We start from the raw sequence: 24,148 nt of genomic DNA on the forward strand, positions 1-24,148 counted from the left end.
CCCGCTCCCTGCGTCGGCCCCCTCACGGCCGACCTCACCCTCGCGCCCAGCCGTCGCGCCTGCTCACTGGCGCCTGCGGAGACGGAGGCGGGGCAGCCTACGGCTCCGCCCCCCGGCGCGGCCTGTAAGCGGCTGAGCAAGGGTTTGCCTCACTCGCCCGCAGCGCCCGGCCGGCAGCAGCTGGAGAAGTGCTCGTGCGGCAGGATGAGTGCAGGCTTTGATCCCGTGGTCATCGTCTCGGCGGCGCGGACCGCCGTAGGTAAGTGGGCGGTGGCGGCTCAGCCGCGGGGACCCCGGAACCCCTGGGATCCCCTGCATCCCGACACCCCGCGCCATCCCGGACCCCTCGGCCGGCAGCCCCTCCCCATCCTCGCCCGGTGAGGCTCACTCCGCTTCGCCTGCTCTGATTGGATCCCCGGGTAGAACCACCGTGCCGCTCTGCTCCCCCATTGGCTGGCGAAGGTAGGCGCTCTCTTTCGAGTCCTCTGGTTGGCCCGCTCCTGGAGGAACCATGTCAGCCCTGAGGCCGCAGGGGCGGGGTCCCTCGGTGGTCCGAGCTGGGCCGCGCTGGTGAATGGAGGATTTCTGAGAATTGCCTGCCGGTGCTTAGCCGTGTAAAGATTTCAAAGCCCGTGGGCGCGCGAGACATTCGACCCCTTTTGTTAAGGAAGCGTGGGCCGAGCCCATCTGCTGGCGCTTGGGAAGTTGATGGGTGGGTTTCTCGCGGGTCCGTTCCGACCCCGGACAAGCCGCGCTGGGCGCCCTCATCGCCCCCGTCCTCCCTTCTCTCCTAGGCTCCTTCAATGGTGCCTTAGCCACCGTCCCTGTCCATGACCTGGGCTCAACTGTCATCAAAGAAGTCCTGAAGAGAGCCGCTGTGGCTCCCGAAGAGGTGTCGGAGGTCATATTTGGACACGTTTTGGCAGCAGGTAACTCTTCAGAGATCCCGGCGCAGGTTAGGTTCATCGGAAGCAGCCCATCAACACCCCCGTCACACCTCCCGCTCCCGAAACTGAAGTTCTTAACTCCGGAGATCTGCTCACGGAGTCCCCTCTGTTGGGATTCTTCGGGTCGCCCCCCTGCCAAGCTTCACACCCCGCGACTTTCCTGGGCGTTTCCTAGACTAGACCGCCGGCCTCCACTGGCTTTTCATTCTTTAGAACCAGGCCCAGCCTCACCCACAGGAAAGTATACGCAGCCCTGCATATGCCCCTGAAGTGTCACACAGTCAACAAAAATGTATGAATTCCCCCTGTGTGCCCTGCACTGTGCTAAGTGCTGGGTATAGGGCTTCAAAACACAGGTAAGGGCCTTGCCCCGGGCCCCATAAGGCTCACTTCCCGCTCCTCACAGAGCTCTCATTCCCTGGATGGGCGAGTAAGTGACCCGAGTGCTCCAGTCTCACTTCTGGTTCCCACTGAGTTTATAGACCAGTGACCACTGACAATTCCTAGTTAGTTATTAATAACTAGATTCATGCTCACTCAGCATAAATTCTAATTGTTCCTAGTATTAATTGGTAACGTGCACGTACAACCAACTTTTGTCCTTACCCTATCTGAGACCCGGCCCGTTTTTTGGTATATTCGCTTTATAAGGTGGTAGTTCCAATTCCTGATTCTCCTTTCTCAGACTGTCCTTAGCGGCCGTAAAGTTGGAGCCTACCACTTTCTCATGACTCTCAAGGTCTTTAATATATGTGATATTCTCAGACTGGCTGCCTTCAGCCCGCATCCTCCTTCCTTCCCAGACCACGATTCACACTTACTCGGTTGCCATAGGGTCCGTCATGCTGGTTTCTCTGTTAGCTCTTCCACATCTGTCGTCTCTGGTATCTCCGCATAATTATAATACAAATACCAGCTGTGTTCATTGAGGGCCTGCTGAATGCTGGGCCGTTAAAGCACTGTGCTTAGTGCTTTCACTGCGTTATTGAATCCTGTCAGTAAGTCCATTGAATCACATTATCTCCGTTTTGCAAATAAGTAAATGAGATTTTGAGGGACACAGTTTGAAGTGCAGCTAGTATTTGAGCCCTCATCTGTCCTACTCCTTAAAGCTAGGTACCCACCACAATCCTGTAAAAATATTACCTGTAAAAATATTGCTCCGGGCACTATTCTTTCCCCTAGAGATAAGCAGTATTCATATCAGGTAGAAATCCTCTTTCTCATGGAGCTCATATTCTGCTAAATGCCAGGCTGTTAGTTAATTATGTGTAACACTCATTTCTTCATCCTGAAGATGGGGGTTATGGATAAACACTAATATTTTTATGTAGGAGTTATTTACTTAAATGCATATGTAATTAATTGTAGCTTCGAAAGCAGGAGCCTTAATATTGTCCTTTTTATTAACTAACATGCTGTGAGTTTAATTCAGAGGTATTTTGATTCTTTTTTTTTTAAAGATTTATTTATTTGAGAGAGAGAGAGTCTGTGCATGAGCAGGGGAAGGGGCAGAGGAAGAGAGAATCTTCAAGCAGACTCCCCGCTGAGCTTGGAGCTTGCCCTGGGGTTCAACCCCAGGACCCTGAGATCATGACCTGAGCCGGAATCAAGAGCCGACCGCCTACCTGACTGAGCCACTCAGGCGGCCCTCATTCTGTCTTTTTAATAATTTTTCCTGTGTCTGTTTTTGGCCTCAGCCTCAAGGCTACCAGTCTAATCCCAGATAAAGAACATTGTGATGAATATAATCTCTAAATTTTTGTCTATGCCCCATTTGCTCGTTTTTGCTAACAAGCTCACTGAGGAAAGGTGGTAGGTATGGGTATATCTGAAATTGGCAATGGAGTGACAACTGTATAAATGTAGATTCCGGGGCGCCTGGGTGGCTCAGTCGTTAAATGTCTGGCTTTGGCTCACATCCTGATCCCAGGGTCCTGGGATTGAGCCCCGCATCAGGTTCCCTGCTCAGCGGGAAGCCTGCTTCTCCTTGTCCCACTTCCCCTGCTTGTGTTCCCTCTCTAGCTGTCTCTCTCTGTCAAATAAATAAAATCTTAAAAAAAAAAAATAGATCCTTCGATAATAGACAATGGGTACTGAGAATATTTGAAACTTTCACCTCCATTCCATTCTGTGCTACAGTTATGTGTGTGATGCATTTCTTCCCATTCCCTGAGGGAAGCCCTCACAGTTGAATTACAGAAAGGTATTTTTCAGTTCTGATTTTGTACATGTCTTGTTACATAACCAGTTAACCGTGTGTGATGAATATCAAGGAAGGGAAGAGGTTTTCCTCTTTAAGTAACCCTCTTACCGTGCCGGGTGTCTTAAGCCATGATCATGGAAGCACAGAGCCCTAGTTAGAAGAATGAATAATGCCCACGTTCTGCCCTGTGTGTAGAAAAGGGCGTGCTTATTCAAGCCCTGTTGAAAGATCACCAGAAGAACGTTTCCCTCTTATGAAATTAATAACTTCCCTGTGGAAAAGAAAGCTTATATCCAGAAGCACAGGATAATCTGTATTTAGGGGCTAGACTGGCACATACAGAGTGGACACAGGCCTTTTTCTGCCTGGTTGGGAGTGTGGCTTGGTTCAGCTTGACTGGGAAGTGACAGGAGCCCAGTTGTTGATCTGATTTCTGTGCCCTTTCATCTAAAAGTTTTGTCCTTCTCTTTGATTGCTGATAAGTCTCTGTGTTCCCTCTGTCAGGTTGTGGGCAGAATCCTGTTCGACAAGCCAGTGTGGGTGCAGGGATCCCTTACTCTGTTCCAGCGTGGAGCTGCCAGATGGTCTGTGGGTCAGGCCTGAAAGCCGTGTGTCTTGCAGCCCAGTCAATAGGGATAGGAGACTCCAGCATTGTGGTTGCAGGAGGCATGGAAAGTATGAGCAAGGTAAGGCCTCTGGAGAGATGGCTGCCGCTGACCTTTCACTAACACACTCATGTCCATGCCATAGCGGAGTAAACGAACTCATATCAGAGCTGAAACCAAACACGCACAGAAAAAAGGGATTCAACCTTGATCGCTGTCTGGGTGGTTTTATTTATTTATTTTTAAAGATTTTATTTCTTCATTTGAGAGAGAGAGAGAGCGGAGGGAGGGAGGAACAAAAGGAGAAGCAGGCTCCCCACTGAGCAGGGAGCCTGACACGGGGCTTGATCCTACGACTTTGGGATCGGGACCTGAGCCGAAGGCAGACACTTAACCCACTGAGCCACCCAGGTGCCCCTCTACCTGGTTGTTAATTCGTCTTCCAAGTTGCATGGGAAATCCAGGTTGTAGAAAAAGCCTGTCAACCAGTGTGATTGGAACAGAATACACTTTTTTCTAAAATGTTATGAAAGCATAAAATATTTCTTGAATTAAACCTATAGCATTAGTCAGTTGGTATCCTTCATCTCAAATTTTTTTCTTGTTGTGGGGGAAAGTAAAAAACAGATGTTTTCACTTACTGTCCTGCACTTGACAAGGAGGACCCTAGGGACCCAATTTGGTTGACCGTTTGGAAGCATAGAATGTGGAAAACAGGACCAGGCGGGATTTGTTTCACCAAGGTCCATCCCTCAAATTGGCATGGCAGTGAAAAGGAAAAAGTGTATCCCCTGCTTCCTACAGGCAGTTCAGGGTGTGACCCAGGGATCCCTTAGACAGATGCCGATTCTACTCAGCAGTTGCTGAGGCCCAGGAGGAGGTAAGTTGAAGGTAGCGAACAGGGTTGGAGTGATTCTGATGGGACTGTACTAGCGTCTGTGTGGAACTTCACAAGGTGCTTTAAACATCAGTCACAACAGCCCTGGGAGGGTGGGTGGTTTCATTCCCAATTTACAGATCAAGAAACTGAGGCCCAGAGCTAGAATTCAAATACAGATCTTCTGACTCCAAGTGTTTCCATTCTGTTATAGCTGCTATTGAATTGGTGGCAGTTAAGAAGATCCCCACCCGGAAGTCCCTTCCCATTAGTTAATTAGGCAACCTGATTATTCTCACTATAGGCATTATGTCTTTTCTCAAAATAAGTGAGACACTGTTAGCGTCATTTATGCCTTTAGATGAGCTCCTCATTTAACAGATAACTAGTTGCCTCTTTGGAAAAAATAAATGAGGTCTTAAAGGAAATAGGACACAGAACGGAGGGATTTGGTGGTAAATGGAAATAGGTAGGAGAGGAACAGCTTCTCAGGAGTAGGCAGGGTAGAGTAGTGTGCTGGTTCCAGGGGTCTCCATGCCCCAGACCCTGGGTGGGGAAGAGGATGGGCCAGAACTGGGGAGAAGGGTCACAGGGGGGTTAGGTGAAGGCTGAGGAGCCACTGGGTAGTTTTGAGTGGGATCCTACGGAGAGGGCTAGTGACACAGGGTCCTAAGTCCGTCTGTATTCCTTGTTCCAGGCTCCTCACTTCATTCATTTGAGGGCAGGAGTCAAGATTGGGGAAGTGCCACTGGCCGACAGCATACTCTGTGACGGGCTTACCGATGCGTTCCACAACTATCACATGGGCATCACAGGTAAGGCTTACACAGGTAAGGCAAACAGACTACATGCAGAAAGGTTCACGAAAGATCCTATGATCATCCGCTTGGCAGGTGCTTTCCTCTTGAATGGCAGGGACCATGTCCTGCTCATTCTGCCTCACTGATGGCAGGGGCTCCTTCCACTTGGATGAGCCCAGCTGAGGAAATAGCATGTTCCCCCTGTGACTCCTTGACCGGCACAGAAGGTTAGAGGCGGGTGGGGCTTCAGAGCTCTGAGCAATCTCCCGTTTTACCGTTGGAAGAAACCAGGGCCCATGAACTGAGGTTCTGTGGCCGAGGCAGTATCAGAGGCGAACGGGTACTTCTGATGCCCACGCCACCTTCTTCGTGCTGTCCGACCCGGTCTGCCTTAGTCGCCTGTGGCTCAGGGCTACCGGCGGAGCAGCCAGAAAGTCAAACGAGCTCCTGTCTTTCCCACGTTGAGAACGTTCGTAAAGCTCAAGAACAGAAGGGATATTTCGTGTCAGAGTTGAAGAAACAAGCCCTGCAAGGTTACACACCCTTGTTGAAATGTGTGTGGCAATGGCTCTGGGTCTAGGAGAAGTAGAAATCAGATAGGAGTCAGATGAGAAAGTAGGGGAAAGAGCAAGATTCTAAGCAGAGAGGATAGTGCGTGTCGAGGCAGAGGCCAAGCGGCGTGGAGGCGTGGGGAGCAGTGAGAAGCTAAGGCGTCTTGGGCACTGTGGGCACAAGCGGCAGCAGGGACGGCTGGAGAGTGTGGCCACAGCATGGCAACCTCTGCGTGTGCCTGGCCGGGGTCTTACTGGTCGTCGAGTCCGGGCCAGAGGTTCGTAAAGTGCGATATGACAGCCAACTGTCTCAACATCACCGGAGGCTGTCACTGAAAATTCAGCTCCCAAGCCCTTTCTGAGGTGTTACGGGCTGAATTAGGACCTTCTAAAGGTCCCATGTTGAAGCCCAAACCCCAGGACCTCAGAACATGACTGTATTTGGGGTTAGGGCCTTTTAAGGAGTAATTACGTGAAAACAAGGCCTTTACGGCGGCCCCTAATGCTGTCTAACTGGCGTCCTTGGAAGAAGAGGACGAAGTACGGGAAAAGTGAGCCCGGGAGAGAGATCACATGTGGACCCGGCTCGGAGGTGGCTGGGAGTGAGGCCTCAGGAGAAAACAGACCTGCTCACACCCTCATCGGGGACTTCTATTCTCCACAATAGGAGAAAATAAATTTCTGTTACTTTAAAAAAAAAAAAAAAAAAGATTCAGCCTATGATGTAGTGAAGACTAGACTCCCTAATATAGACAAATGTAAAATTGGTTAAAATGTATCAAGTTACTGTTTTCAGATATCAACCAACAATCATGTAAGACTGAGATTCCCTTTTTTTTTTTTTTTAAACCCTGCTGGGGCCCTTATTCATGAGGACCTTCCAGAACCTTCCATATTTCCACTTGAGGCTCAGCCCCCATCACCCCACAGCTCAGCCTCCTGCAGGCTTCTGGTGGGGGATGTCTAGAACAATCCAAATTAGCATCCACCCCACAACCCCCTTCTCTCTGGCTCTAGACAAAGGCTGTCACTCTGGGGAGGGTCCTGCATGTTCTCCACAGTGGCGTAGGCATCTCCAGTGGGCTTGGCCTCAGGAGCGGGTTGTGGGGGACAGTTGCCAGGAACTGCCATTTCACTGGCTGCCCTCCCTCTCTTGCTGGTTCCTCCTCTGCTCTTGGAGGGCTGGCTCCAACAAGGGCAGATGCATTCCTTCCACACAAGTCAGCACCCGGGCCTTCCCCACGGAGCCTCCGTCTGATGCCTATCAGCTCTTTCCTCCTGTCAGCCTTGAGCAACCCTCCCTTCTAGATTTATATGGAGGAACATGTCCTTTGAGTTCCCCAAGGACAAGGTACTGGCAGTCCACCTGGGCTTGGGCCGGCTCCACCAACTTGGCGCAGACCAGGATCCTGTGCTCTTGGATCCATGCTGAGCCCCCAGGGTCGTTCAGGATTGAGTCATGTCACAGAGCCCCAGCCTGCCCAATGTTCTCAGTGTGTCCACGTTCGGATCTTGGCTCGGGGAAGTAATAGACCCCAGGTTTGGGCAGCATCCGAAATAGTTGAGACGGATGTTTGAAGATTCCTGTCAGGGCACTGGGGCCTCGGGTTCCCTCTTTTCGCCTCATAGGATCCCATGATGAGGGAGGGGCAGGTCAGCAGAGCGCCTCGCTTTCACCCCCAGGGCAATTTCTTGCCCTTCTTCTGGGGTCCCCTCCCCAGGGGCCACTCTGGGGCTCCCCTGGATGAGAGTGGGGGACTCCCCGACACCAGCCCCAACTTTACCTCAAATGCAGTCAGTCATAAGATTGAGATTCTCTCGGGGCGCCTGGGTGGCACAGCGGTTAAGCGTCTGCCTTTGGCTCAGGGCGTGATCCCGGCGTTATGGGATTGAGCCGCACGTCAGGCTCCTCCGCTATGAGCCTGCTTCTTTCTCTCCCACTCCCTCTGCTTGTGCTCCCTCTCTCGCTGGCTGTCTCTCTCTCTGTCGAATAAATAAATAAAATCTTTAAAAAAAAAAAAAAAGATTGAGATTCTCTCTCTCTCTCTTTTTTTTTTTTTTAAAGTAGGCTCCATGCCCAGCGTGGAGCTCAGTATGGGGCTTAAACTCATGACCCTGAGATCAAGACCTGAGCTGAGACTAAGAGTTGGATGTTTAACGACTGAGCTACTCAGGCGCCCCGAGATCCTTGAAAGAAGGGAAAACTCCACTATCACTGATTTTCTACCTGGGGGGATGGTGGCCATTGAACTAGGGAGGCAGAGGTCAGAGTTTGGAGCTGCTGAGATGCCTGGAGTTTGTGGGGAGAGTACTGGAAAGAAGAGAGCTAGAAAAGGAGCTCCGGAAATCTCCATGAGGGTCCCCTTGACTCTTGGGTCAGCTACTCGGCTATGCATGTGCTGCCGATGTGCCACAGACCTCACTGCAGAGACGGCTCCCAGTGTCCCCTCCAAGAACAACTACAAAGCAGATAAGGGCTGAGAGCACATGGGGACATGTCAAAGGGACCCGGGAGCCAGCTTGAAGGACTCTCACTGCCCAAGTCTTGAACAATTTGAGCCTCACAATAAATAATGACAATAATGGGTTATATGACTTACTAAATGAAGTGAAAATATTTGAGTCCATAGTGATGTCAAGACGATAAATGGAGAGAGGGAAAAGCTCTTTATAATGGATGCCAGTTACCACGTACAGAGGAAGGTTGGAATTGGGAAATCATGAATGTGCAAAGTAGCGGGTGAAACTGGATGATGAAGACGACGTTTATTCATAATGTCAAAATAACTTCCCATAACTTCCTATTACTTATAAATGGAGGGGCACCTGGGTGGCTCAGTTGGTGAAGCATCTGCCTTCAGCTCAGGTCATGATCCCAGGGTCCTGGGGTCGAGCCCCCCGTCTGCTCGGCGGGGAGTCTGCTTCTCCCTCTGCCTCTGCCTTTCCCCGTTTGTGCTCTCTCTCTCTCTCTCTCACTTGCTCTCTCTCAAATAAATAAATAAAATCTTTAAAAAAAATTGTAAATGGAGAAGTACTAACTTCACAGTGTAGAGACACTTTCACCAAGTGATCAAAGCTCACGCCACCTGAGATAAACTGATACCCCAGGTATCCTGATAGAGTCACGGAGAAGGTCATGTCAGTGGGTACCCGCTTCTCTGCAAAATCTTAATCTAATCTTGAGGAAACCTCAAACCTAAATTGGAGATGTTTGATAAAAAAACTGGCCTCTGCTCTTCAAAAGTATCAAGGTGAAGAAACACAAAGATAGCGTGAGGAGCTTCTCTCAATAGAGACTAAAGAGACCGACAGTGAAGTGCAGGGCGTGATCCTGGACCGAACGTACAAATTAGCCACAAGGACATCACTGCTTCGCAAGGTGAAACTTGAATATGGGCCAAGAGTGAGATAATGGGATTGTGTCAGTGTTACCGTTCCCAATTTTGAGAGCTGTGCTTATGTACGAAAATGGCCGTTTGGGGGAAATATACAGCGAAACTAAAATTTAAGGAGAAAGAGGCATGATTATAACTTTTTCTCAGATGGTTCAGAGAGAGAATGATGAAGTAAGTGGGGGCAAAAATATAAACAGTTGGCGAGTCTGCATAAAGGCCATTTCTGAAAGTTTGCAGTTACATGGAAAGGAAAAGAGAAGGAGGGAAGCAAAGAGAAAGAAAGTGACTTCTTAAGAGGCATTGCAGCCTTCCCAAATTCGTCGGCAGCGGGAGGCCGACAGCGGGCCTGCTGGTACAGGAGCGCGGGGGGCAGGGCTTGCTTACAGGTGGAAAGCCAGGTCCTGAAAATGTTTTGTCTTTTGCTTCATTATTATGATTTTCTTTCACAGCTGAAAATGTAGCCAAAAAATGGCAAGTGAGTAGAGAAGATCAGGACAAGTTTGCGGTTCTGTCCCAGAACAGGACAGAGAGTGCACAGAAAGCTGGCTACTTTGACAAAGAGATTATACCAGTTTTTGTATCTTCTAGAAAAGGTGAGTATATAGATCGTAATGGTTTGATAGGCAAGAGTAATACTCCAAAAAATAATATACAGGAATGTTTATACATTGTGTCTTAGTTATGTCTTTCAGGTGGCAAAGGAAAAATTGATCTTGGATATGTCTGAAAATGGCGGGGTGGGGGCCATGTTTATGCGGTGCTGGAGGGTGAAGAACATGGGACACTGTGTGAGCACTGAGCACTCCCGGTCCCAGAGTGTCCACACCATTCTGTAGATAGAGCAGGTTTTATGTGAGAAACTGGAACATTGGCTCATGGTTGTTAAGAGGCAACAGCTGACCTTTTGCCCCTACAGGCTAAATCTCAGAAGTGAACATCCATAATTTCCTGTATGTATCTGTATACAAATCATATTTCTTGAGGGTGCACGTTTTTGGGTCCTTTGCTGTTATCCGATATGGAATGCTCCGGTCAAAGTGCTGTTACTGATAACTGTTCCATGACCCATAACTGACATTGCTTACATCTAACCCTTATGAGATGGGCTTTGACGTTCCCTCATCCCGTCAGTTGTAACCAGCTCAGTCCTACACCCCACGTCTTAGCAACCTTTCGCACGAAGAACTGCCTTCCTCAGAAAGGGCTGTGGATGTGGAAAACACTCAAAGTATCTCACGAGGACAGTGCTTATAAGATGTTTGAACATGGAACTTTTATTATGTGCACTTTCCTGTTGGAGTGAAAGTATTTTGTAATAAACCTTCTTTCCAAATCTGAAGCCTCACATATCGTGTCTGAGGGCTCCCCCATTCCTAGCACGCTCACTGCCATCTCCGTACCAATCTTGGTTAATTCATTTTCCTTTGTTCAGGTCTTACTGAAGTGAAAACAGATGAGTTTCCTCGCCATGGGAGCAACATGGAAGCCGTATCGAAGCTGAAGCCTTACTTTCTTACAGATGGGACGGGAACAATCACTCCAGCTAATGCTTCAGGTTCGATTTCCCGAAGGGCAGTTGGGGGAATACCGTTTTCTGCTAGGTCTACCAAATTCATGCCTTTTTCATTTCATTAATTACTTATGCACATATTGGGGGATGCTAAGATCTTTAGTATCTTGAAGGGAAGATGTAGTTTCTCTGTATTTGACCGTCACTTAGCATCGCCGTGTTTTCGACTTAACCTATATATTAACGAATGGATTTGACTTCCCAACATCCTAACTGGACATACAGATGAGAAAGCAAATTAGGGACCACAGCGTTTCATCATCTACCTCGGTGCTTGTCCAAAACCAGAAACTCCCAACGCCTTATGTGAGAGCAAGCCTATTTCTTCCCTTTGTTTTCATTACTCTTCCCTCCCCCAGTCTTTTAATCTGTCCACTTTTCTCGGTTAGAATGTCCTGTGGTCACTTATGTCCTATTACCAAACTTAGCATTTCTAATTACACGGTAGGAGTTATGGCAAATGACTTTGCCAAGATGTATTAAGAATAATTGAACACGTGTCTTCAGGTGTTAGAGAGAGTAGACACAGGTACAGAACTCAAGTTAATGAGCATTTCAGAATTGAAGACGTTCCTGTTTTACAGGAATAAATGACGGGGCCGCGGCTGTGGTGCTTATGAAGAAGTCAGAGGCTGCTAATCGAGGGCTCACACCGTTAGCACAGATTGTTTCCTGGTCACAAGTCGGTGTGGAGCCTTCCATTATGGGGACAGGACCAATTCCAGCGATAAAGCAAGCTGTGAGTTTCATTCTGAATGTTAGCACCTGTTCTTTGCTGGTAGAACACACCTCTTTGGGACCAGACCAACACCCTGTAATTCCCTTTTCAGTTCCGCCTTCTTCAGTCTTGGCTCAGATCCTCTCCACTCCATATGCCAAGGATGAGCTTTTGTCTCTTCCTGTCAGATCTCATTTGCTGTTTCCCTTTTACGAGTCTTCCTGTTGGCCTTCAATGAGCTTATCATGTAGTTGTATCTCAGGTCTCCTTCCCTACCACAGACAATGGCCAAGAACATTTGGGTCACATGCTTTTTAGCAGAACTGATAAATCACCTAGGTCATCTCACCGACACTTAACACGTTACTGTTTCAAAACTTTTAGAATCCAGAGGGATGTTTTATCCATAATGTCTTAGAATTGGTATTACTTGGTTCATGTAGGACCCCTTAAGAGATCCTTCAGTATCATGTAGTATATTGTTCTGGTATCTGTTAAGATTCCACCTGGGTTTTTAGACCTCTGTTCCATTAATTTTTCCCTTAGGTTGCAAAAGCAGGTTGGTCCCTGGAGGATGTGGACATATTTGAGATCAACGAAGCCTTTGCAGCCCTCTCTGTTGCAATAACTAAAGAACTTGGATTAAACCCAGAGAAGGTAAACCTGAGCAGGCAGTCCTGAGGACAGCTTGCAAATGAACATTTGCAATGCAAACTTGATTGTAGACAGCAAAACCCAGGTACCGGAGCTCCATAGGGTCGCAGGTTTTGGCCGTACTGGCAGACACTGGGAAGCTCCTGCCGGGACTCAGGAGTTATTTGCTTCCCAGGGCAAAACCCCTGGGCTCTTATTCATTTACTTCTGACACGAACAGAGCATTCTGACTCTTCTAAACTAGTAAGGTAGTCAGGGTGGACGTCACAGGTTATGAAGTTCCTAAGCATTTAAAACGAAAGTGGAATTTGAAAGGGTAGTTTACTGGTGTAACGTTCAAAGGGAAAAGATAATTTAGGATTTTTATCCTGTGTCCACAGAATAAATGGTATGTATCTTTTGCCCCTTAGGTCAACATTCAAGGAGGGGCCATAGCCTTGGGCCATCCTCTTGGAGCATCTGGCTGTCGGATTCTTGTTACCCTGTTACACACGATGGAGCGAAAGGGTGGACGTCGCGGTGTTGCTGCACTGTGCATCGGGGGCGGGATGGGCATAGCGATGTGTGTTCAGAGAGGATGAAATTGCTTAATAATTAATCATGCCTAAATTAAACTGGAACCTAATCTCTTTTTAAACTAATGAGGTACTAAGTTACAGTATGTGAAATCACAGGACCAAAGTGAGTATGGAAACCATCTTTTGTAAGAAGCCAAGGCTTGACAGCTTGTTATTTTTTAATGTGTAATACTCGAACAAGAGAATTGCATCCAACATTGTTATAAATAAAAGAGAAAGCAGATCAGTCATCAAGGGCTCCCGAGTGAACGGCATCTTCGTAACCTCCATGCTTGTCCTCTTTGCTCTCAGGGTGTAATTTGATGAGATCATCAATTCGAAGAATGGTAATTGCAGCTTCTGTTGCAAACTTCAAACTCTTCACTTTCACTATGGTTGGTTCAAACACCCCTGCTTGTTTGTTGTCTCGAGGTTTACCATTAATCAAATCAAGACCAATCCTGCAATTTAGGAAAAAAAACTATTAAATCACTTCTTATACAATGTAGACCTATCCCATTCCAGCTCTTTAAATCCGGCCACTCCACTCAAATGTTCACCCTGGGAAATGTTGGGACCTCACGGTAGACCCCTTAAGATGGCAGAAGCTGATTACAAGTGACAAGAAGTACCGAAGGAGTTGTAGAAAGGTTAGAGGACAGTGGAAATACTATTTCTAAACATCATTTAACATCTTAAACAGGGACTTCTTAAGATTCAGATCACCCCAGGGGCGCCTGGGTGGCACAGCGGTTAAGCGTCTGCCTTCGGCTCAGGGCGTGATCCCGGCGTTATGGGATCGAGCCCCACATCGGGCTCCTCCGCTGGGAGCCTGCTTCTTCCTCTCCCACTTCCCCCTGCTTGTGTTCCCTCTCTTGCTGGCTGTCTCTATCTCATAAATAAATAATCTTAAAAAAAAAAAAAAAAGATTCAGACCACCCCAAACAATCCCCTCTCTGCCTCTGAGGGCTACCCAGAGAAGCATGAAGAGATGTGGGAATCAGAGGTGCTAACTCAAAATACACCCACGCTAATATAATCACTAGCTATCATCTTCCTTGAATTTAAAACAAAGCTAAACTAACACATAGGATACACAGATGCCCATGAAAAAGGCAAGGGAACCGTAATGCTTACCACTTTAGGTTTTTGCGTTCTGGGTTAACTTGAGCCTCGTTATGGAAAGCTCTTAACTTTGCAACCAGGTCGGTGGAGTCTTGGGCAGCATTAACCGCCAGGGTGTTAGGAATAACAAGAAGAGATCTTGCAAACTCCGCGATAGCAAGCTGTTCCCGAGAGCCCTGAGGAGACAGACAGTGAGCCGTCTTCACAAAACCCCCAGCAGCCGCGCAGGTCTCAGAGAAGGCACGTTAACCAAATGCCAAAGATGGTGTCCCCTGCCCTCTTGAAAACACACGTGACTGGACATTCTTACCATGCTGGTCGCGTAGTTCTCAAGGTATATGGAAAGGGCAGCTTCCACAGCACCCCCACCTGGAACCACGGATTTGGACTCCAAAACTCTCTTCACCACACAGAGCGCATCATGTAAAGAGCGCTCCATCTCGTCGCACATGAAATCGTTTGCCCCACGTAAGATGACTGATGCAGACGTACGAGCCTTGGTGCTATTGAAAAGATAAAAGCAGAATTCTTACATCAGTACTTTCATAAACTAAAACTACACAGAAGTTCACTGTAAGCGCCTTAACTGAATGCTGGTGACAGTTCACTCAGACACAGAAGCAGTGTCCGGGCCGCGCAGGAGCGATGAGACGGTCACTCATCTCCATCTACCACGGCCTAACGTTGTTCTCTCCCATGCGTATAACCGCTCCTAGCACCGGAAGACTAGAGCAGCAAATCAATGGGAAGGTGGGCTACTTCTCATTAATAAAACCTGTACAGCTTCGAAACTGAGGCAGCAGCTTACTTTTTGATCAAGATCAGCTCATCGTCGCAAATTCTCTCCTGTACCACCTCTTCTGCTTGTCCCAACATTGAAGCTTCAAAAGTTTCTTCTCCTTCCAAATTGGCCAGGGTTGACAGAACAGTTGCTATCAAAATAACGGCAAAGGTCTATAAACAGTCTTCCCATGAATGTTTTCATATCCTGTCTTAACTTCAGAAACATTTATGATAAAAGCAATGTATAGATGCAAATTTCAGGTTTACAGTTAGGCATCAGACAAACCACTGTCCTTTTATCCTAACATGGAACTATGTCATTCTGAGGTAAAAAAAATTCAGTAGGTTAAGAACCTTTCCAGTAACGTGAAAAACGGCTCTGTAAGTCGGATCTGTAGCACAGAGCATTAAGGGAGTAAGCAGTAAAAATAAAAACTTCACGTTTTTGAAGCTGCTTAGTGAGGACATTCCAACATCAAGAGACACACTGGTGAACATGTAACGTGACATGCCGTGGCTGGGAGCCATCGGAGGCCCTACCTCCAGAAGCTTTAGCGATGCGTTTAAGGTCCCTTTTTAAAACTCTTCGAACTGCCATAGTGCCTGTCTCCACAAAATACTTGAGACACATGTCGTCAATCCCACCAGTGGTCAGAATAACGTTGGCACCAGTAGCCAGGATCTTCTGGATCCGCTCCTTGGTGATATCGGATTCTCTACAGAGACAGGAAGAATCTGGGTAGTAACCCAAAGTTATCTTCTGTGTTGTTAATCTAGTTCTAACTTCCATTAAGTACGTTCCACGAAACAACTGCACAGTAAAGTACATCAAACATTCTTTCCCTTCTTTGACCAAAATTTAATTTACAGAAAAATTCAAAAAATTGAAAATTATCACTTGTCTCCCCCACCCCAATGGGAGTTTCTAACCAAAAAAGAAAGGGGTCTTTCTTTAGGGGTCTGGCAGGGAAACAGTCAACCATGCTCTGGAAAGGTGTTACTACGACGGAACGCAGAGATGGTGAGAGGCCAGACGCCAGCCTCCCAGGTGAGACAAGGAAAGCCTAAATGTCTGGAGTTAAGAGGGGTGCGGTGCTGAAATGGCCAGAAGGACCAGAAAATGGAAAACCTTTCATAGGGATGCTAGAGTGTGGACCGTTAACAAGTTTAAGATTTTTAAATAAGAGTATTATCAAATCTGTGTCTTCCCCCGACGCGAGGGTGGAGACTGCACTGGAAAGACGGAGGAGTGAGGCAAGGAGGTGGTAACTGGAGAGCCTGATGAGAACAGATGGTCTGAACAGAAGTCTCAGTTTATGGCTGAGCTGATGGGGAGGGTCAGCCAATGACTCCTGGAGTAAGAGGGTGCAGGATGTGAAAGAGCTCAGTTTCGAAAGGTGCATCTGAAGCCTCAGTGTTACTGAAGTGAGGCTGCCAGGAGGTGGGCAGACACAGGACGGAAATCGTAAGCAAGCTGTGGGGAGGGAAAAAGTGAAAAAGGCAAAATATGGATCAATGAAACCATCTCACTTACCATTCAAAGATTTTAGAGTAGAATGAATTAAGGACGAATCTCAAATTACCCTCCCTGTGAATACTGAGCTACACGCCACTGTGGGCAGGAGCTGCGATGCCAAGCACGTCCTTCAGGCTCCACCTTCAGAGCTTACAGTCAGCCCTACGCACACGCGCACGCACACGCGCGGTGCTAAGGCCCAGGAAGAGCAAGTACAGGGACTCACGGTGGAGCAGAACGTGGAGCAGAATCTAGACCGAAGGAGAAACAAAAGCTGCTTTTGTTTCTGACCAGCTAAAGAATAAGCAAAAAATTAACCCTCAAAACCAGCAGGCAGAGGGAAGAACATTACTAAGAACCACAGGGGTAAGAGTTTGGTGGATCCAAGTTCCAGGTGTGGTCAGACCACAGCGGAAAAAAAAAAAATATAAGAAATTAAAAAGTCTACCTCAGAGCAATGTGAAACCTACAAAAAGCTCTGCTCTTGGAAGGGATGAGGTCAACACTGGCTGCTGTATGGAAAATAGTCTGGGAGAGAGGACAAGAGTGAAACCCAGAGGCAGCCTGGGCAAGAGAATGGAAAGTAGATGAATTTGAGATTTAATTTGATGATAAAGTCAAGTGGTTCTGGTGAGAGATTAGAAGAAAGGCATGAGGTAAAAAGAGGAATTAAGGTATTTCCTAGCTTTCTCTGAGGTCCTCATCACTAACACGGCGAAAGTGGATTTGGAAGTCTCCAGCACAGAAACCGTATCGAAGTCCTAGGAGTGACAAGATTTATCCTGGGGACAGCAGAGTAGACCCCGGGGCTGCCTAGGCAAACGGATACAGATGGCGCAGTCTCACAAAGCCGCTCCCCATCTCTCCAGTGTTTCAGGAAGGGACTAGTCACCAGCTCGATAAAGGTCAAATGAAGATTCAAAGCATCTAGTGAATTTTACACTAAGGACCACTAGTGACCTTAGCAAATGGTCCTCCACTGGAGAACAGAATAGAACTGAGAAGGAGATGAGAAATAAAGTATCAGAGAACAGTTTTTGTGTAAAAAAAAACAACTTGGGACAGCCAGCTGTGAAGAAAGGGGGAAGGACAGGGAGTAAGCTGAGCAGGATGTGAGCAGAAGGTGTTTACTTCCGGTTAAGAGATCTACAAAGTGACTGCAAGTGGAATTTAGAAAAGGAGTGACAAACAGAATTAGTAACTGAAGATGCAGCTTGAGAACGCTTAACACTAGAGGGACTGGCCTTCGGGGGAAGAAAGGACAATTTGTTTATAGGGAAAAAAAAAAGTACGTATGCGGATCTAAAAGGTGAGAGCATGCCTGGCTCTTGGCAAAGATTTCTTGCAGGTTTGGGTCAGATACTGTTTTTTTATTTTGTAACAAACCAACTAACCATTAAAAAAATATGTGAATGATATGGGTCACGTGGAAGCAGGCAGTCTTGAGCATGCTAACCAATCAATAACCACGCAGTATCCCCCAGCGCCTGGTGCATCTCAGCAAGCATTCAATCAACACTATACTGCTTATCTGAGGGATTACATTCCTGGATAGATCTTTAATGTTAATCACGCATAAAATCAAAATTTACATAGAAGTTATATCACCCGAATCTATCTTAAAACACCCAGTCACCACCATTTTCTAACTTTCCAGCAAAGTTTGACTTAGGTTAAAAATTAATTTTTCGGGGTGCCTGGGTGACTCAGTCGGTTAAGCGTCTGCCTTTGACTCAGGTCATGATCCCAGGGTCCTGGGATGGAGCCCCACATTGGGCTCCTTGCTCAGCGGGGAGACTGCTTCTCCCTCTGCCTCTCCCCTATACCTCATCCCCCCAATAAAGAAATAAAAATCTTAAAAAAAAATAAACATGTTTTTAAAAAAATAAATTTTCAAGTCCTCCAAGACACCCACACTTAAATAATCCAGTTACATCATCACCATCCCCTGCTACCTAAAAACTGGTTGATTACTTGCTGTTACTTAGGAAGTATAACATTCCTTGTTTTTATTTATTTTTTTAAAAGTCTGCAGGAACATGGGGCGGGGGGGGGTTGCAGAGGGACAGGCAGACTCCCTGCTGAGTGCAGAGCCCATCCTAGGGCTCCATCTCAGGACTGAGATCACAACCCGAGTCCAAGTCAGATGTTTAACGGACTGAGCCACCCACCCAGGTGCCCCACTCCTTGTTTTCAGTATACTTTTTTACTGTCACCTGCTCTAACAGAAGTATAATTTACAAACACCTCTTTCAAAGGTCAAAAATAATCTCTCAACATACCTCTGTCTAATCTGGTCCAGTTTCTCAGGATCTGTAATAACCACCTGTACACCAAGCTTCATTTTTGCTTTCTGCAGGCTGAAGTCAAGGCAAGCAATTTTTGCATTAACTATTCTCTTGGTCATGCCTATAATTGAACATATTAAATTCCTTTGTAAGAACTGTAACAATGTTACATTTTATAAAATACAGCTATTCTTAAAGCATAATAAAAGTCATAAGAAATACTAAATTATACTATCTTTAAACATAGAAATTTACATTTTTATTACATTTAACCCTACAAACAAATTTTTATGGCCTCTACATGTACTTTCTTTAACTTGCATTTTTCCTAAGTTTTATGTGATGTTACACAAGCAAAACTGAAAACCTGGATGTACAACTTCCTTCTCCCGTGGGCTTTCCTAAAGAACAGGCAGTGCTCGTCTTGGCTAGCTCACCTAAGGATGTATACAGTGCAGAGTCCACAGAAAGCAAATTCTAGCCTTTAGGATCAAATCCCAAGCCTTACCCTGGGACCCCACCACACAGTTGAGCGCGTAGCCGCTGATGAGCATGCTCTCCGTCTGACTTCTCCCGTGGGCTTTCAGAATATTAATGGAATTGACGGGATAGCGAGGCTGGCCTCTCACGTCTGTGTATTTTACTGCAAGTACAGCATCTACGACCATGTTGGCAAAGAAATCACCATTTCTAAGCCAAGAGTTAAGGAGAACAAGAGACATGGAATGGACAACAGGTGCACACAAAAATCAAGGGAATTCAAAGGCACTTCCTTTCAGCAATCCCATCAAAGAAACAGCATTAATCACGCCATCAAAATGCTGGAGTACTATTTATCATTGCTTGCAATTCATAGTACTGTGACACTTTATTATTCTCGCTCCCCCTAGAAAAGGAAGGGAGCAAACAATTTCAATACAGTATCACTCAGCACAAAATCTAACCAACATCTTACTTCTATAAAAGGCTAAACTTGACTGAACCATCACAAGGATACATTCCAATGATTTTGGAAGACATGGATGTCTTAGCAGCATTGATCAGGCAATCTCTTCCCAGTTCATCTGTGTTAATAATTAGATTTTCACTGATGTATCGCACTGCCTCCCTGTTTGAAGCGTGTGGGAGAAAACATTTTTATAAATTCATGACTCAAACTTTTTTATCACAGTGTCAAAATGTCTTAGGCACCAATTTTCTGTTCGGCCATTTCATATAGGAGGAGGACACAAATAAATCCTCCCTCTTCAGATCATGGCAATTTTAATCTATCCCATAAGCATAGCCACCAAAATCTATTATTGGGAGAAAATGTGGTAGTCAAATGGGAAAAAACACACTAGCGCTTCTTATTTCAACTGTTACTATTAAAACAGCACTTTTTCCAAATAAAATTCAGTCGTTAACAACATTTAAAGAACACAAAACTGTTTACAACTATAACATAATGTAAAATTTTCCCTGAATGCAAACAATCTTACTTGCAAGCAAGTCGATAGCCACTAATAACAGATGTGGGATGAATTTTCTGTTTGACTAGTTCGTCTGCATTTTTAAGAAGTTCTGCTGCAATAATAACCTGTTGAGAAAACATTCATTGCTCTTAGTCCGAAAACATGTGCGATGCATATGTAAAAACACTAAAATGACCCGCTATTATCGACCACAATGCCGATGGTGAATAACTAGTTATTGGGAATCTGAGAAAAAAATTATTTGTACAGTTTTTCTTTTGAGAGCAGAAGAGAGAGAGAATCTGAAGCAGGCTCCACACCCAGCATGCAGCTGACATGGGGCTCAATCTCACAACCCTGAGATCATGTCCTGAATCAATTAACAGACTACACCACCCAGGTACCCTGCACACAGTGTTTTATATGCAAATGGCCAAAGGCTGACTGGAGCCAGAAAACTGTTCTGGCTTACAAACCAGTTGCGCAGAACAACAACAGAGAACTACATACACATCCACTACCTGTACAGATCAGGTGCTTGACAGAAACCGGCTGAAGACTCTACGACTCCTATAACCTATACTACTTTAGATTATTACCTGGTTTATTTTAAAAACCATTCTTCTATGTGGTGTGGGTGTGTGTGTATACACACATATATGTATATACATACAATAGAATATCAGTCATCAAAAAAAAGGAAATCTTACCATGTGCAAGGACATGGATGGAATTAAGAGGGTATTATGTTAAGCCAAATAAATCAATCAGAGAAAGACAATTATCCTATGATTTCACTAGTGGAATTTAAGAAACAATACAGGATCTTTGGGGAACGGAGGTTAAAACAAAGTAAGATGACAAAGAGAGGGAGACAAACCGTAAGAGACTCTTAATCATAGGAAACAAACTGAGGGTTGCTGGAGGGGAGGTGGTGGAGGGATGGGGTAACTAGGTGATGGGCATTAAGGGGGGGCATGTGATATTAGATGCAACTGATGAATCACTGAACTCTACCTCTGAAACTAATAATATGTGTTAGTTAATTGAATTTAAATAAAACAAAAAAATCATTCTTCTAAAGACATTAAACATCAAAAACTCTGCTTCTGGGGAAATTATAATACTTTATTTTTAAAATAATATTATAGGGGCGCCTGGGTGGCGGAGCGGTTAAGCGTCTGCCTTCGGCTCAGGGCGTGATCCTGGCGTTGTGGGATCGAGCCCCATGTCAGGCTCCTCTGCTGTGAGCCTGCTTCTTCCTCTCCCACTCCCCCTGTTTGTGTTCCCTCTCTCGCTGGCTGTCTCTATCTCTGTCTTATAAATAATAAAAATTAAAAAAAAATCTTTAAAAAAATAAAATAATATTATAAACAAGTCACACAGACAAAAACTTTTTTTGTTATTTCAGAAAAGGTAGATTCTGTTCTTTGATGGTTTGAAGTTTCATCTAGAAATATAAACATTTTTTCTTTTTTCTTTAAAGATTTTATTTATTTATTTGACAGAGAGAGACAGTGAGAGAGGGAACACAAGCAAGGGGAGTGTAAGAGGGAGAAACATGCTTCCTGCCGAGCAGAGAGCCAGATGAGGGGCTTGATCCCAGGACCCTGGGATCATGAGTCCTGGGATTGTGACATGAGCCGAAGGCAGACACTTAAGGGCTGAGCCACCCAGGCGCCCCTAGAAATATAAACATTTTCCCCACAAACCATTGCCTGTTTCTTTAGAGCAAATTATTTGTTCCTTATCAAATAATAGTGTTTCTATACTACAAAGCACACTAACCAGTTTGCTGGGTGGTCTTAGAGAAGTTTGCATCATGTTATTGTTCATGTTTACTTTCTTGCACTCTCATTTTGAACTCACAAGATTGCCTATTAGCATTTAGTATAAATACATTTTTTTTTTTTAAGCCAGTAACGTTCTTCCCCTAGCTAGTTATAAAGGGAAGATTTTTAGGAACTTCTAAGTTTCAGGTAGTGAGAGGAGAAAACAAAACTTTTTTTAACGAGGGGCTTGAACTCAGGACCCTGAGATCAAGACCTGAGCTGGGATCAAGTCAGATGCTTAACTGAGCCACCCACAGGCGACAAAGAAACAGAACTTAAAACAAAAAACAAAAAAACCTCTGTATGTAATGTATAAATATTGTTGTAGCTAAAAAACTCTTGACACTTGTGATAACCCACATTTAAAGTGAGTCAACTATATTATCTCTTAAATTTCTCTCCTTTAAATAGTACAAACTAGTAGTAAGTACTGATTTTCAACTTGTTTCTGAATTATTATCCCAGAAACAACTTAAATTTTCTCCCCCTTAAGTATGTAACTTATTTCTGACTCAGAAACAAATGACTTACTTATGGCTTCACTTTGTCAAAGTTCAATTTTATTTATTATTTTTTCTTTTATTTATTCACGTGAGAGAACAGGAGAGAGCAGGACAGAGAGCATGAGTACTGGAGAGGGGCAGAGGGAGAAGTAGGCTCCCCACTGAGCAGGGAGCCCGATGCGGGGCTCAATCCCAGGACCCCGAGATCATTACTTGAGCCGAAGGCAGATGCCCAAGTGACTGAGCCACCCAGGTGCCCCTCAAAGTTCACTTTTAGGAAAACAACTAATCTACAGCCATCACTCAGGTGACAAACTACCTACCACTGAGGTGGTTCCATCTCCCACTTCTTTGTCTTGCAGATCAGCTAACTCACAAAGAACTTTAGCTGCAGGATGTTCAACCTCCAATAACTTCAGGATGGTTGCACCGTCATTAGTAATGGTTACATCCTAAGATTTGCAGGGAAGAAAAAAAACAACACAATCACCGGTAAACACAGGGCATCCTTTAAATTAACACAAACCCATTATCACCTTTACTACACCTTCCAATACCCCAGCATTTTGATAAAAACAGAGAATTCACATAGCTAGATGTTTAAGCACTGTTATTTTCCTTTCAAGTAACAAACAGATGTACTTACACCAATATCATCCACCAACATCTTATCCAAGCCAACCGGACCAAGAGAGCTCTTTACAATATTGGCAATGGAAGCCGCAGCCATAACTGCAGAAATGAAAAAAAAAAAAAAAATTAAATCCACTGCTCCAAATGACAGCCATGCCGGCTTATAGTAAATGACATCCAACAGCCTCCAGATTTTCCCAATCTACAAATCTATCCTAATTACTTAAAATAAGATGGACAGACATCAGTAACTTCAACGTGTACACGCCCTCAAAAGAGATTCAACAACAAATGTCTTAATTCGTATCGTTTGCTAGAATAAACTCATTTTAGGTACCACTCAGGTTAACGTTCAACTGAAATTTCCTCAACCAACTGCACCGTAAAAACCTGTCAGCGATGGGTCAGAACCGACCTGGACACGGAGTACCCGGCATCCACTACAGATTCTAACCAGTGGGGTGCAATGAGCAAGTCATCTGGATTGCGGCCATTCACTCATCAGTAAAGCGTACAGTTAAGACTAGTCTTTTCTGCGTAATGGACCTAAAACGAGGCGCAAAGGTTGAGATACATGCTCATGCTGGTTAGAATCGGAACCAGGCTCAGGGCATCCGGACCAGAGGGGACTCGAGGCGTGACCGGCACGTGTCACAGGAGGAGCGGACTCTCCAGGCCCAAGAGCGCTTTTCCAGTTCCAGGGCCCGGGCATCCGCGGCCAACCACACGCAGCCGCCCCGCCCCGAAATGGCGAGACCCGCGCGGTCGGACCCCGGGCCCTCTCTCGGGAGAGAAAAGTAAGGAGCTGGGCCCGCAGCCGCGGCCCGAGCCGGGAGGGGGCCCGCACCGCCGTGGGCCCGGCCCAGGTCTCGTTCGCCCTTACCGTTCTGGGTGCGGATCGCCTCCCCAGTGCTGCGGTCTCCGAACACGGACAAAGGCCCCTCCATTTTCGCGGTGGGGTACTCGTCGAGTTTCACTCTCACCGCGGGCAACCAGCGTCTGGGTCCCTAAGCCCGGCGGCGGCCTCAGCAGCGGCGACGGCAGTTACGGCGTGGAACGGGCCCAAGCGAGGCCGCGGGGACTGCTGGGAACACCGCTCCCCCGGCCCGGCCGCGGGGCAGGGCGGGAAAGAAA

The 24,148-nt window shown here is 46.1% G+C and overlaps 2 protein-coding genes and 2 non-coding genes across 4 annotated transcripts; 1 reads left to right on the top strand and 3 right to left on the bottom strand.

Annotated features, from left to right (window-relative positions):
- Positions 1 to 103: 103 nt before the first annotated feature.
- Positions 104 to 13,131, top strand: ACAT2 (acetyl-CoA acetyltransferase 2). The gene is made up of 9 exons (XM_034669406.1): positions 104 to 259; positions 795 to 929; positions 3,658 to 3,839; positions 5,333 to 5,450; positions 9,831 to 9,974; positions 10,814 to 10,936; positions 11,536 to 11,690; positions 12,216 to 12,326; positions 12,734 to 13,131. Exons 1-9 carry the CDS (start codon positions 205 to 207, stop codon positions 12,902 to 12,904), a joined length of 1,194 nt encoding a protein of 397 aa, XP_034525297.1. The 5' UTR covers positions 104 to 204; the 3' UTR covers positions 12,905 to 13,131.
- On the bottom strand, positions 13,042 to 24,115 carry TCP1 (t-complex 1). The gene is made up of 12 exons (XM_002925339.4): positions 23,898 to 24,115; positions 23,028 to 23,113; positions 22,705 to 22,833; positions 20,074 to 20,171; positions 19,590 to 19,700; positions 19,101 to 19,282; positions 18,587 to 18,713; positions 15,329 to 15,504; positions 14,814 to 14,937; positions 14,316 to 14,508; positions 14,018 to 14,181; positions 13,042 to 13,341 (listed from the first exon to the last, which is right to left on the bottom strand). The coding sequence occupies exons 1-12, from the start codon at positions 23,959 to 23,961 to the stop codon at positions 13,125 to 13,127; spliced, it is 1,671 nt and encodes a 556-aa protein (XP_002925385.2). The 5' UTR covers positions 23,962 to 24,115; the 3' UTR covers positions 13,042 to 13,124.
- LOC117804261 lies at positions 14,627 to 14,755 on the bottom strand. Its single transcript, XR_004628608.1, has one exon. It is a non-coding gene; the product is annotated as a small nucleolar RNA SNORA20 (small nucleolar RNA).
- Positions 19,785 to 19,924, bottom strand: LOC117804265. Its single transcript, XR_004628612.1, has one exon. It is a non-coding gene; the product is annotated as a small nucleolar RNA SNORA29 (small nucleolar RNA).
- Positions 24,116 to 24,148: the final 33 nt, after the last annotated feature.

The sequence above is a fragment of the Ailuropoda melanoleuca genome, chromosome 10 (genome assembly GCF_002007445.2).
Source record: "Ailuropoda melanoleuca isolate Jingjing chromosome 10, ASM200744v2, whole genome shotgun sequence".
Lineage (NCBI taxonomy): Eukaryota > Metazoa > Chordata > Mammalia > Carnivora > Ursidae > Ailuropoda > Ailuropoda melanoleuca.